The 15,439-nt window shown below is 44.1% G+C and overlaps 1 protein-coding gene across 2 annotated transcripts in view; it reads right to left on the bottom strand.

Moving 5' to 3' along the window:
- Window positions 1-15,439, bottom strand: part of SAMSN1 (SAM domain, SH3 domain and nuclear localization signals 1) — a 59,850-nt gene that overhangs the window by 17,003 nt on the left and 27,408 nt on the right. For both annotated transcript variants that reach the window (XM_030205119.1, XM_030205120.1), the window contains exons 5-6: window positions 8,201-8,331; window positions 6,323-6,529 (exon numbers count right to left, since the gene is read on the bottom strand). In XM_030205119.1, coding sequence (XP_030060979.1) covers window positions 6,323-6,529; window positions 8,201-8,331 — 338 coding nt within the window. The remainder of the gene's footprint in view (window positions 1-6,322; window positions 6,530-8,200; window positions 8,332-15,439) is intronic.

Below are 15,439 nucleotides of genomic sequence, written 5' to 3'. Positions count from 1 at the left end.
CAGTGGACCAAAATGTGCCCCCCCCCCCCCATTTTGGGCTCTGGCTACTCCCTGACTGATATTATACTAATATTGGCCTACTTCACAATATAGAGTTAGAAGAATGCATGGATTAGTGGATGGCACATTTATTTCAACCTGGCTTCAGTGGAGAAACTGTGAAAGGCTCATGGCTGTGTAATCTAGCCACCACCGTTTATGCTTAGCATTACTACAAAGCAGAATAATTCGGAAACTTCTGCCTTTATTTCATTTTGACATGATACTGTTTTCAGCTAGTTTTGCTGATTTAGGGGGCCTTTTACTAAGCTGCGTTAGGCACTAATATGTATACAATGCAGCAAAAAAAGGAGTACCATGGGACGCGCTCAGGCATCATGCGGTAACTTCAAAATCTGTGCCCGCTAACTGCATGCTAAAAAAATCTTTCTTTTTTTTTTGAGGGGGTGTGTCAGGGGCGGAAAGTGGGCATTCCTGTGCTAATCAGTTAGGGGCCCTTTCCCTAAGCTGTGGTAGGGTAACCGCGCAGGTAGCATGCGCCAAATTGGCCCTATTGCCAGGGTAGTGTGGGAGGCAGACGGTACTTCCGAAGTTGGCACGTGCAGTTTTCCATTGAGAAAATAATTCTACTGTGGGGCAGTGGCATAGCAAGGGCTGGGCGGTGGGGGTGGTCCACCCCCGGTGCACGCTGCTGGGGGGGGGGGGGTGTCGGTTCCACTGGCTCCCTGCTCCCTCTGCCCCAAGGGAGCAGGGAACCAGCAGAACCGACACCCCCCCAGCGGCGTCCACACGGCAGGCAAGAATGCACTCGGGGGAGGGGGGCTTGGGTGATGCACTGAAGGGGGAGTTGATGCGCCGAGGGGGGGTGCGCAGCGGCAAACTGCCCCAGGTGGCAGCTGCCCTCGGTATGCCACTGCTGTGGGGTCATTCCTGGCAGTAATCAGCTGCGTGGCCAATGTGCTGCCCAATTACCACACTAGTAGCGCGTAAGCCTTACCGCCTGCTAAGTAGGTGGCAGTGAGGGCTCAGGCAGTAAATAGTCATGCGCTAATTTTGATATTAGTGCACGGCCACTTACTGCCCCATTTTTTTAAAAAGGCCTTTTTCTATCTACGGTAAAAAGTAGCCCATTTTCATGTGCCAATTTCATGTGCCACAACTAGTGCAGGCCACTTTTTACCGCACCTTAGTAAAAAGGCCTCGTAGTGCCAGGGGCATAGCCAGACTTCAGCTTGAGGGGGGGCCAGAGCCCAGGGTGAGGGGGCAAATTTCCCCCCGCACCACCATTTTGACCCCCCCCCCCCCCGTTGACGCCATCTTTGACCCCTCCCCTGACGTCACCAACCCTTTCCCATCATTGTTGCCATCGCCGTCGAGTACCTGTGCTGGCGGGGGTCCCCTATCCCCGCCAGCCGAAGTTCTGTGTCATCACTGAAGACTCTTCAGCCCGTCTCTGGGTCGGCGCGTTGCTGCAGCCTGCAGCAGCTGATTTGATTCTGCAAGCAGGAAGCCGATTCGCTTTGCTTCCTGCTTGCAGGATCAGATCAGCTGCTGCAGGCTGCAGCAACACGCTGGCCCAGAGATGGGCTGAAGACACAGAACTTCGGCTGGCGGGGATTGGGGACCCCCGCCAGCACAGGTACTCGACGGCGATGACGACGGTGATGGGGGAGGGTTGGCGACGCCAGGGGAGGGGTCCAGGGCCAAATCTGAGGGGGCCCATGCCCTCAGGCCCCACATAGCTACGCCACTGCTTAGTGCAGCTAGCATTAGCATGCACTAACTGGTTAGCACATGGATACCGTGTAAGCCTTTACCACCTACAAAATAGGTGTTGGTAAGTGCTCATGAGGTAATTTTAAAAAATGGCCACATGCTAATGATAACATTAATGCAAAGGAATTAATGCAAAAAAAAAAAAGAAAATCAGCTATTTTATGACTATGGTAAAAATGGCCTTAGCATATAGGAAAAACCTGTCTAAGGGCGTACTGAGGCAATTTTTACTGCACCTTTGTAAAAGGAACCCTTAGTTCATTAGTCTACGCTTCTAAACTTGATACCCTCTGTTCTTGTTTGGCATACATGACTGTTGGTATCTCTATATCCCCTTATGTTTCTCTCTTTTCCTATCCTTCACAGGCAACTTATAACCTTAGGGGTCCTTTTACTAAGGTGCACTGAAAAATGGCCTGCGCTGTTCCAGGTGCGTGTATTGGACACGTGCAGGTTTGTTGATTGCAGTATGAAAATAAAGTGGATATGTGTTTTGTAGTATGTACAAACTAATTTTATATATGTTTAACAGTGTGCTCCATTGACTGTAGAGAGGTTTGGATCAACAGTATGTAAAACATGTGAACTAAATAAATAAGGTCCAAAAAAGTTTAGTGAAGCCTTAGGCCTTCAGTTAGTCAGTGAAGACAATTCTAGGGTTGAACAAATACTCTGACCCTTCTAACCTTGTTCCAGTTCTATCTACTTTCAACAGCTATGGGCTTCTCTAAGCAGCTGCCTGAACTTTACAGTATTCATAAAAAGCAGGGAAGGCAAAGAAAAAAAACCCCAAAACAACAACAAGAACAAAAAAAAACCACTCTGCTTCAAGCTAGCAATTTCAGCGGTCAGAAACATGGTTGACAAATGGAAATTATATGGACCTGGTAATGTTAAGGCAAGATCTGGAAGACCATGAAAAATCTTTGCTAAAACTGCATTAAACCAGTCAGATCACACAACCTAAATGACCTGCTGAAAAGTTTAGCTGGCACTGGAGTAGTTGTCCACTGTACAGCATTGCTTACATAACAATAATTTAGATGGCAGAGGCTTTCTACAAAATCTTCACAAAAGTCATCATCTGAAATATGACATAGAAAACCTTGATAATTTTATCCTTTTAGGAACCAAAGGGCCCTTTTACCAAACCTTTGCGTGCTACACATTCTATTTTATACCCATGGGCCATGTAGCACGTAGTACACGCTAATGTCCGTTAGTGCATGCTGAGCTTTGGTAAAAGAGCCTCAATGCAGAAATTGAACTATTCAGCCACAATTACACAAGATACTTTTAGAGATTATCAAAGCTGAAACGAGGTCGCATATTTCAGTAAGTTAGCAATCTGAAACATACCTCAAAATCAACCATGAAGCAATTACAGAAAACAAAGATGAAGGGTTTGCAATGGCCTTCACAATCCTCAGACTATTATTATCTGTGGGGAGATCATAGGCATGCAATACGTGCAAGGAGGCCTAGGACTATTTCTGAGCTAGAAGAGTCCTGCAAGGAAATGAGTAATGGGAAAGTCCGAAAGCCAGTATTTCTGCTAAAGGAGATGTTATGGAGTGGTTGCTTAAAGGGTATTCAACCTTTCGCATGTGCCATTTTTACTCTTTCCTTATTTTGAATCTGTAGAAAACTGCAAATAGTGATTATATATTCACTTTTGCAGAAAAAAATGTTGTGTTTAACATTGTACCATGTCAAGGTTGTGTCAGTTTCTGTTCGCTTAGGGAAGCATTGAAACATGTACAGTGGTTTGACTCTAACTTTGTGCACACAACTGTATAGTGTTTATTTCCTGAGCTAGGGCAATGGTATTAGACGTCCTAGGCAAACTTTAAGCTTTACAGCCCCCATTAAGTTTGAGTCCCTTTGGCCCTGCCAACAACTATGATCACCCCAACACTACTCTCTTTGTTGAAAAAAGTGCCTTTTGGAGCTTCTCTGTGTGATTGTCAGAACCATTGTTTTCCTTTGACTGCGGGTACTCTTTGGCATCCCCCAGAAGCTACTGCCCTAGGCAACTGTTTCGTTCTGCCTAATGGTTGGGCCGGTCCTGTTCATTGCAAGGTTCACGAACCAGTGGTGGCCCCTGCACATTTCTAGAGCAGCCCCCATCGCCTTCTAGTGATTAGTTGTGGGTTGGAGGTTTATTGCATGCTTGAAGGAATTTTCTTTGCCACATGTGGCTGAAGAGAAGTAGTCTTTTACACAGGCAAATGATGGCAATGAGTCAGGAAAAGAGGCATGTCAAGCAGCTTGGACCAGTAATGAAAAAGAGACAGACAGTCACTGAAGAGAAGCAGGGGCAGGTCAGAGAATAAGGGAAAGGGTGGAGGTTAAGGTAGAGATGAAGACCTACATTGCCACTAAGGACACATGATCAGTAGCCAGGGACTTGGGGAGCTGTTATTTAACTAGGTCCCTACTGGGGGGGGGGGGGGGGGGGCATGGGCACTTGAGAGGCTCCTGCTCTTGTGGTGTGAGGAGGTGCTCTGAGAGAGAAGGAGTCAGGGTGGGATCATGGGAGGAAATGCTGAGGAGAGGCTGAGAGACAGAGAGCAAGACTCCTGAGCACAAGGTGGGGAAGCTAGAAGAGGGAGAAAACCTCATAAGGACATGATATCATTGGGATATGCTGTCAGCAGGGTGGTTGGTACATGGCACTGCACAGGAAGTGTTTTATCAGCCCTTGTCTAGCTCTTTTGAAACCACGGCGACCCCTGCTTAAAAACGATTAAAAACCACTTTTCTCTTTAAATTTTTGGTTTCCAGTTCAATAATGTTTATCTTAAATCCTACATATGTGATGTGATCTTTTTACTGTAAAGTTCTAGAGAGATAAAGTTTGAAGTAAAGAAACATATAAATATCAGTTAGCCCTGAGTCTGAAACTGCATTCTGCTAGTTAAAAGAGAAATAAAAAATGCCATGCCATGCTCACTAATGTTTCTATGGCTTCTGAGAAGAAGCGAAAATGTGAATCTTTAAAAACATCCTGGCCCCAGGATAGCAACATATACAGCTTTCTTTGAAATAGATAGCAGTAATTAAAGCTGTTCTAGTGTATTTGTACAAGTGAAGTATTACTTTATCTTTAAAGCTAAAGATTTTTTCTCTTTTTTTTTTTTTGCTGTGATGTTGCTGTTGCAAGCAGTTCTTTCACTGCTGACAGGGAGAGGAAGTGTGCACATTTCTCACAAAAATAGTTAATTATTTAAGAACACATAGTACATGGTGGTAATAAACAAAATATATATAAACAATGGAAAAACAAGACTCCACTTCAGCAAAACTGTGTTTAAAAATATGTATTGCATTTTAAAAAAGAGGAAAAAAGTGTGCTTGTGTGTTGGGGAGGGGATGTGTGAAAAGAGTTTTCATAAGGATAACCACCCTTATAAACTATCTCCAGTTAATGAAGTAAATTTACCTACTGACTGAATCAGACTGTATAGGTGTTTTGTTGTTGTTTTTTTAAAAGAAGAATAGAAAATCGCTAAAGTTTCCAAAACACCTATGAACATCATTATAACTCATGTCCTGTTTAGATGGATATCTAGGAGAGATTGCCCCCATTTTACAAACTTTGGATCACTCGTCCAAAATGTCTTCTACTTGTATTAAAAAAGAAGCATTAGAAAATAATCTGAAAGGAAACAACTTAGAAGTGGCTGGGCAGGTTGCAGGTCAACTGGTATTTTGAAAACGAACCTGAAACCTCAGAGATACAAAGGGAAACACCCTATAAAGGAGTTTACTTTTAAAAAGCTGGCAATAACTGGACTGAGGTAATCCACCTTAAATGATGCACTGCTAAAAAATTAAGGTCCATATTCAATGGCTCTTATCCAGGTGGGAAGCTTCTCCCTGAATAAGTGCCACTCACTGGGTCCACTCATTTTCAGTGGCATTACTTGGATAATATCAAAGAGAAGCACCAGGAGCCTTCAAAATCGGTACACAATTTCTTTATTCATACACCTTGAACATCAAGGAGACCCGACACGGGCTGTGTTTCGGCGCACACTGCCTGCGTCAGGGGTCAATGGAGTAGTAATTTTTAGACAGCAGCTAAGGCTTTCTTCTTTAATGATGACAAATTGGATGGATGATCCGCTTCTTACAAATCTGATATGCTGAATCATTCGGTGAAACTAGAATGGAGTAGTCTCTTCATACTTTGATTACCTGGATAATATCACTGAAAATCTACTGACCAGTCCAATGCTATCTGGATAGTGCTGGGGCAGCCTGGGAGTAGAGCTGTGATATTTAGTGCCGGTATCTGGATAAGTATACGGACAAGTTAGGATAGTAAAATGGCTGGATACTGGTGTGCTCAGATAACGTATGATGGCTGTCTTATACCCAGATATTCAGCATGGATATCTGAGTATGGGCTGAAGCCAAATATTCGGATATACATTTAAATGCTACATTTGGCTATTTGAAGTTTTTTTTTTTCCAAAAGACCTTTCAGAAAATCTAGACTGGGTTCAAACAGAAGGAAACAATTAAAGTGGCAACTCACCTGCAGTTGAAGCCTCTCTACGAGCTCTTCTAGAGTTTTAGGCCTGGGTCTCTTACTCCTCCTGTGTGTCTTGATCTTTCGCGGTGTGGCTTCCTCGTCTGACATAACATCCACATAAATAAACTTGAAATTGCCCACTTTGTTGTTCAGCATGCCTGTCCATGTGCCCATTGGTGTTTTACAGATAATTTCTATAACATCTCCTTTCTAGGAAAGAGCATTAAAAAAACCCTATATTATAGGATCATTCTTACCCCTATGAATAGAAATCAAGGGGTAAATATTCAGCTGGTTGCAGGCATCAATTTTTTGGCCATTGCCGACATTATGCCTGGATATTCAATGCTTTGCCGTGTCCAGGCACTGATACCGAATATCCAGGTTTGTGCAGCCGGCTACCCCATATCTGGTTAAGTGCAATATTCAGCACGTAGGGCCCCTTTTACCAAGCAGTGGTAAAATAGGTCCTGCAGTGGCATCGGCACGTGGGTTTGCTGCGCACTGAGGCACCTTTTTACTACCATCCGATAAAGGGAATTTCCGGGCCGGGATCGGAAATAGCCGTGCGGTAAGTGAAACACTTGCCGCACGGCCATTTCCTTGGGGGGAGCCCTTACCGCCTTGTTAAGGGCTCCCACGCTAACCCGGTGCTGCCAAATTACTGCCAGGTAAGCCCCTGGCACTACAAAAAAAACCCTCCTTGACATGCTGGAAATGGCATGCGTTGGGGTCAAGCACTATTGCCAGGCTCCTGCAGTAGCCCAGTGGTAGTGCCAAATTAGGGCCCCTTAGCCACCTAAGTGAAATCAGACAAAGATAGGACTGTATTTTATGCAGCTCTGTATGTTACTTTATGTGGTTAAATGCTGAATATTGGCATTTATAAGTGCCAGCTCTGCCTTCGGAATGCCTATAAAATAACTGGCTATGAGTTTGGCGGTTAGTGCTTATATTCAGGAGCTTCTGCTGCCCAGTTAAATCATTTTGAATATCAACCCCCAAAAAGCTGGAGAACACAAATCTGGTACTTGGACAGTAAGTTCAGATACAGCTCCTGTTTGCATCTGTTTTTCTTTTGCGCGTGTAATTTTTAGCATCATTTATAAAATTTGGGGGTATGTGGACATTTACACACGTATTCTGTGAAGTAATTTGATGAATATCCTTTTCCATATGTAAAACACTGGGTTTACGTACAGAAAAAACTTCATAAAGTTATCCCATTCAGGCTCATTTTCAAAGCATAAGTTCCATAGTAACATATGTAACTTTGTAAGTCTATCTGCTTTGAAAATGATCCTCATAATGTCCTACTATCTTTTGTTTTGCATATTGCAGTTTTAGGTATTCAAATTCCATACAAACTTTTGACAATTTAGCCCTTAAAAATGGTCAACATTGGGCATAAGTAATGCGAGTAGGAGTACCTCCTACCCCACCATGGCACTATCTAGGTAGTCAGGGAGATCTGGGGGTGGAGAAAAGGCAGAGCTGGAAGATATCCAGGCATCATCGATATTCAAAAATAGCAGTCCTAGTCTGCTCAAATAACTATTGAGTTCCAGCACTCAATAATGGCATTACCCAAATAACTTACGGCAGTCGCCAAAGACCTGGGTATTCTGTGCCAGTAGCCAAATATGACCCAGTGCTAAATATCCGATTCTGAATCAGCCTGCAGTGACCAAAATTTTCAAAAGTGTTGACTACGATGGACTAAATATTGGCCAGATAGTAGCCAAGTCATGCAGAGTAGCTCAAATACAGTTCTAATGACTGTTGACTAAAGCCACTGTTGACCTGGCATAAGTATATTTCAAGTGATCAGATGGTCTTCTTTCCATACAATCTTTATGCCATATGGATGATGATCTTTACCTTGATTTTGAGGGAATCCAAATCGTAAGGGCTTGGAATAAAGTCAGTGTGCACTTTGGCTCGTCCACAGAATGGTCCAGTATATGGGATGTCTTCATCAAATTTCAGACTGTCCCTGTTGCTAGTCCCACCTAATCCAGAAAGCAGATCCAGAATATTTCAGATAATTGCTTACTACATTCATTTCTGCAAAGTTTTATTTATTTATTTAAAATTTTCTATCTTGCTCTATCTTCTCCCCGTCCCCATTCTATGTGTCCTTTAAGAAGCTGCTTTGCAGTTCACAAACCTGAAGTAAAGTTATACATGTAACTAAAACTAATAGCTAAGCTTATGGCATTGGCTTTTATCAATAAAATTATATCTATTCATTATTTCCTTTCTCTTCTGGCCCAGGATCCTAACTTTGCACTACCTGAAGACCAAACTGCACTGCCCTTATGATGTGGAGGGGCATAATCGAACAATCTCTGGGGATGGCGCAAAAAGGAGCGGAGCCAACTGTATTATCGAAACCAGATGGACGCCCATCTTTCGTTTCGATAATACAGTTGGGGCCGGCCAAATCCTTGAATTTGGGTCGACTAAGAGATGTTCGCCCCGAGGACTTGTTCGTTTCTGAGTTTTGGCGATAATGAAAACCGCGGGCGCCCATCTGAGAAATGAACAAATCCAAGGCATTTGGTCATGGGAGGGGCCAGCATTCGTAGTGCACTGGTCCCCCTCACATGCTAGGACACCAACCGGGCACCCTGTCACAGTAGCAGCTAACGAAAACGGAATGCAAATGAGCTACAGGTTATTATAATGAGCTAATTAGGAGATTCACAGCCTTTTTCTGACCCCATGCACCGTGAAAAAAACGGGAGGTCTACACCTCTCATTGGGGCTGCGCGGGACCCATGCAGTGGAGGACACCCACACTGTTGGGATACAGTACTTCTGGATGTTTAGATCTTGCTGATCTGTTATGCTATGACTTACTTGTTCTGGAGTGCTGTATTTTGTGATGCTGTTTTGATAAATGTTCAATAAAGACTTCATACAACTTAAAAAGGTGGAAAAAAAATCCAAGTGCTTGTCAGGGACGTCCTTTTTTTTTTTTTTTTTTTTTTTTAGTGAAAGGAAGCTATTTTTGGTCACAGCTTTTTCAGTAGTGCCAGTGGGATTTGAACCAGCCACCTGTGGATTACAAAAGTGGTGCTCTAACCACTTGGCCACAACTCCACTTACTTGGATGTGCCTCCCTTTTGATTATGCCCCTTCATGTCTCTGTCAGCCAATCACAGACAGCTAAATGCACTTGGATTTTTTCCCACTTTTTTAAGTTGTATGAAGTCTTTATTGAACATTTATCAAAACAGCATCACAAAATACAGCACTCCAGAACAAGTAAGTCATAGCATAACTGATCAGCAAGATCCTTTTTTTTTTTTTTTTTTACGAGCTGGCCGACTGGCTTCCCCTCCTAGGGAAGGAAATCGCGTGCAAATGAGCTAACAGTGAGCAGCTCATTTGCATGCGATTTCCTTCATGCATGCCCTTCCCTTACCGATTCGCTAAGGGATCAGTAAGGGAAGGACTCTTTCATGCAGCTTAGTGCACCTGGCTATAAATCTGCTCCAGGGGCCTGCATACTGCTGTCATGGAGCTGGGAATGATATCTGAGGCTGGCATAGAGGCTGGAAAAATTATTTAAACATTTTTTTAGGGTAGGAGGGGGTTAGTGACAACTGGGGAAGTAAGGGGAGGTCATCCCCGATTCCCTCCGGTGGTCATCTGGTCAGTTTGGGCACTTTTTTGAGGCTTTCGTGAAAAAAAAGGGACCAAGTGTGTGTGGACTAAATGCTCGTCAGGGCCGCCCTTCTTTGTTCCATTATCGGCTGTGGACGCCCATCTCTTAAGCACGCCCCGCTATGCCCCTGTTCCGCCTTCGTAGCGCCTCCAACACACCCCCGGGAACTTTGACCGGCCCGGCGACAAACTGCAGTTGGGGGTGTCCAAAATCAGCTTTCAATTATACCAATTTGGGTGCCCCAGAGAGATGGGCGCCCATCTCCTGATTTGTGTCGAAAGATGGGTGCACATCTCTTTTAAAAATAAGCTGGATAGTCTACTGATAGTTTTGACAATTGATAAGATGGTGACAACTGTGTAGTCCACAATTTCATTAGTTGATCCCTTTTCTACATGGCTCATCAAAGATCAGAAGGAATATTTCATCCTTTTATGCGTGCTATGATTTGCAACAGTCTTACCCAAGGACAAGTTCCCCCTATTTGGAAACAAGCAAATGTTCATCTCTCTTTTAAAAACATATAGGCTGATTCCAACATTAATACAAATTATCAGCCCATATCACATCTGTTTTTCATATCCAAGGTGACAGAAAAGGCAGTAGCAACCCAATTTCTGGATTTTTGGAAAATGTAAAATGCTCTTCATCCCAGGCAGATTGGATTTCATCTTCAAAACAGCATGGAAACTATGTCATTAAGACTTAAATAGGTAATGATGTCCTTCTTAATACCCCTTGATCTAATAGCAGCATTTCCCCCACTCACCGTGACGGCCATTGTCTTGACCTAGTCCTCTCCTCCTCCGGCTCACCCTCCAATTTCCACACTTCTGCTCTCCCTCTCTCCGATCATCACCTGATCACGTTCACACTTCTTCACCACCCCCCCTCCGCCCCGTCCAACTTTAACTACCACCTCCAGGAATCTCCAGGCTATTGACCCCCCCACTCTATCCTCTAGTATCTCTAACCTCCTCCCCTCCATCATGTCCTCCGAGACGGCAGACAAAGCAGTCTCCGCCTACAATGCTGCTCTCTCCTCTGCTTTGGATACCCTCGCTCCATCCACCTCCCGTCCCACGAAGCGTTCTAGTCCCCAGCCTTGGCTGGCCCCTTGCATCCGCTACCTTCGCTCTTGCACCCGATCTGCTGAACGCCTTTGGAGGAAATCTCGTACCCATTCAGATTTCCTTCACTACAAATTCATGCTATCCTCTTTCCATTCCTCCCTATTCCTTGTAAAACAGGACTATTACACCCAATTGACCAATTCTCTCAGCTCCAACCCTTGTCGTCTCTTCACCACCCTTAACTCCCTCCTCAAAGTGCCCCCCGCTCCAACTCCCCCCTCACTCTCTTCTCAATCACTAGCTGACTACTTCCGCGACAAGGTACAAAAAATCAACCTTGAGTTCACTACCAAGCCACCACCTCCTCAGCCTGTAGCCCTATCCAACAACCAACCAACCATTGCCTCTTTCTCCTCCTTTCCTGAGATCACCGAGGATGAAACCTCCCGCCTTCTTTCCTCCTCGAAATGCACCACCTGTTCCTCCGATCCCATCCCCACCAACCTACTTAACACCATCTCCCATACTGTCACCCCCTCCATCTGTCACATCCTTAACCTTTCTCTCTCCACTGCAACTGTCCCTGACACTTTCAAGCACGCCGTAGTCACACCTCTCCTTAAAAAAAACCATCACTTGACCCTACCTGCCCCTCCAATTACTGCCCCATCTCTCTCCTCCCCTTCCTCTCTAAAATACTTGAACGCGCCGTTCACAGTCGCTGCCTTGATTTTCTTTCCTCTCATGCCATCCTAGATCCACTTCAATCCGGCTTTCGCCCTCTACACTCGACAGAGACAGCACTCTCAAGTCTGCAACGACCTGCTCCTCGCCAAATCCAGAGGCCACTATTCCATCCTTATCCTCGATCTGTCCGCTGCATTTGACACTATCAATCATGATCTACTTCTTGCCACATTGTCTTCTTTTGGGTTCCAGGGCACTGTACTCTCCTGGTTCTCCTCTTATCTCTCCCACCGCACCTTCAGAGTACACTCTCATGGATCTTCCTCCACTCCCATCCCACTATCTGTTGGAGTTCCCCAGGGATCTGTCCTTGGACCCCTTCTCTTCTCAATCTACACCTCCTCCCTAGGCTCACTGATCTCATCTCATGGTTTTCAGTATCATCTTTATGCTGATGACACCCAGCTATATCTCTCCACACCAGACATCACCGCGGAGACCCAGGCCAAGGTATTGGCCTGCTTATCCGACATTGCTGCCTGGATGTCCAACCGCCACCTGAAGCTGAACATGTCCAAAACCGAGCTCCTCGTCTTTCCACCTAAACCCACCTCTCCTCTTCCTCCACTCTCCATCTCAGTTGATAACACCCTCATCCTCCCTGTCCCATCTGCACGCAACCTCGGAGTCATCTTCGACTCCTCCCTCTCCTTCTCTGCGCATATCCAGCAGACTGCCAAGACCTGTCGCTTCTTCCTCTTCAACATCAGCAAAATTCGCCCTTTCCTATCTGAGCACACCACACGAACTCTCGTCCACGCTCTCATTACCTCTCGCCTTGATTACTGCAACTTACTCCTCACCGGCCTCCCACTTAGCCATCTATCCCCCCTTCAATCCGTTCAGAACGCTGCCGCACGTCTAATATTCCGCCAGAACCGATATACTCACATCACCCCTCTCCTCAAGTCACTTCACTGGCTTCCGATCAGATACCGCATACAATTCAAGATTCTCCTCCTTACCTACAAATGCACCCGGTCTGCGGCTCCTCACTTCCTCTCCTCCCTCATCTCCCCCTATGTTCCCACCCGTAACCTCCGCTCACAGGACAAATCCCTCCTCTCAGTTCCCTTCTCCACCACTGCCAACTCCAGGCTCCGCTCATTCTGCCTTGCCTCACCCTTTGCCTGGAACAATCTTCCTCAACCCCTACGCCAAGCCCCCTCCCTACCCATTTTCAAATCTCTGCTTAAAACTCACCTCTTCAATGCTGCTTTCGGCACCAAACCTTTGTGAATTATAGTATTCCTATCAGACGGACTCTATACTCTATACTTGTTTTTAGATTGTACACCTGTCTTTTAGATTGTAAGCTCCTTGAGCAGGGACTGTCCTTCTATGTTAAATTGTACAGCGCTGCGTAACCCTGGTAGCGCTTTAGAAATGTCAAGTAGTAGTAGTAGTAATTTCACTTGGTTGACCTGGTATCTGAATGTGGTCTATGGGGAACAGCATTGGATTGGTTCTGCTCACATGTGAATTACCAATCATTTACTGTTTTGTTTGTATTTCAGCATCATGTTCCTTCCCTTGTGGCCTATTCTGTTTAATATTTAGATATCCCTACTAGCAACCCTGGTACAAACCCTAGGGATTATCTCACTGGTAATTGCTGATGAGTCCTATTTATTAATCCCTCTAGTCACCAATTATTTTCTGATATGCCACTACATACCCAGCATACTGGGGGAGGGGAGATTCTTAAAAGTCTCAGGAGTATACAAAATGATGAACCAACTGCCTACACGTTTTCCTGTTTAATTGTGTGTCTGTGTTTTATTTTAACCTGCAGGAGGAGTGGCCTAGTGGTTAGGGTGGTGGACTCTAGTTCTGGGGAACTGAGAAACTGAGTTTAATTCCCCCTTCAGGCACACGCAGCTCCATGTGACTCTGGGCAAGTCACTTAACCCTCCATTGCCCCAGGTACCAATAAGTACCTGTATACAATATGTAAGCCACATTGAGCCCACCATGAGTGGGAAAGCATAGGGTACAAATGTAACAAAAATAAAAAAATTATCTGTTTAATTGTATATTTGTGTTTTATTTTAAGCTGTAAGCCGCTTAGAAAATCTTTTATTTTGTTCAAAAGTTTTGTTCAAAGTTTTCATTACACATAAACAATAATAACAATTGCACTTAAAGAAAAACATATGTTAAAAAAACATATGTTGTATAACAAAAGAAAATAACATTGTACTCAAGTAACAATCAAAAGTATATGCAATAACAGTGAATAATGGTACAATAGTGCTAGAACAAGATGACGAGGATTCTACTTTCTAAACAATTGAATAATCAAGTAAAGGTGACCATACTTTACGAAAATTGACTAGTGATTTAGTTTTTTCAGCTGCTACCCTTTCATATTTCACAACTAAGCACATGTTATTCCACCATAAATTATAATGTAATTTGGACAAATCCTTCCAGCAATGACATACCATCTTAATGGCAACATGCAATAGAATACGTAAAAGCTTGGCTTTATGGTTGTCTGTTGAGGAAGATAAACCAATGTCACCAAGAATAACTGATTTGCAGTATATCAAATATACATGAAGTTGAACTTGAAATTAAAAACATGGGGGCCCTTTTACTAAGCCGCGTAAGTGTTTACGTGTTCCCAATGTGCGCCAAAATAGAGTTACCACCCAACTACCACATTGCTCTTGTGGTAATTTCATTTTTGGCGAGTGTCCGATACGCACATCTGAAAAATATTCTTTATTTTCAGGTGCGCGTAATGGACGCGTGCCAAGTGGCATTTGGTGTGCATAGGTCATTATCTCCTGGTTACCGCATGAGTCTTTGCCACTAGGTCAATGGCTGGTGATAAGGTCTCAGACCCAAAATGGATGTGCGGCAATTTTCATTTTGCCACACGTCCATTTTCGGTAAAAATTTAGAAAAGGCCTTTTTTACAGGCATACTAAAAAATGGATTGACGAGCTCCCAAAACCCATGCCTACACTACCGCAAGCCATTTTTCAGCACGCCTTAGTAAAAGGACCCCATGATTAATTAGTAGAAAGAAGTTGTTAAAAATGTAAAAGACTTTCTAAAGCTGTCAGTATTGGAGGGGCCCATGATGGTATCTACCTGCTGATGCTGTCAATCATGGTCAAGTGCAATCCTGGGGTTGAAATGGGGTAGGAGCAAACCGTAGTTGCTCATGATTTGCTAGTACCATATTTAAAAATGGCACCTGCTATCAGCAATTAAAGACTGCTTCTGACCTATTTGGACTCCAGGATCAGGTAGGTTTAAGTTGGGTAGAGCACAAAGAGATGGAAAGAAAGTCTGGGGGTTGCTTTTTTAATTATCTTGCATGCAAGCTTAATAAATGTTTTAACTTGAAGCGGTTGTAAACTGCTCCTTGCTTAGGGCTGTATATAAAGCATTCTGTTATAAACAGGACATTCTTGGGAAGAGGTCAAAAGGAAAAAGGTCTTGAAATCTGAGGCAATTTACCAAAACTTTCTAGACCTGTGTTTCCCCAAGTCCAGTCCCGGAGTACCCCTTGCCAGACAGGTTTTCAGGATATCCACAATGAATATGAATGAAAGAGATTTGCATATAATGGAGGCAGTGTATGCAAATCAAGTTCATGCATATTCA

The sequence above is a fragment of the Microcaecilia unicolor genome, chromosome 5 (genome assembly GCF_901765095.1).
Source record: "Microcaecilia unicolor chromosome 5, aMicUni1.1, whole genome shotgun sequence".
NCBI lineage: Eukaryota > Metazoa > Chordata > Amphibia > Gymnophiona > Siphonopidae > Microcaecilia > Microcaecilia unicolor.
The sequence above is the reverse complement of the archived record's forward strand: the minus strand, read 5'-3'. Positions and strand labels throughout refer to the sequence as shown.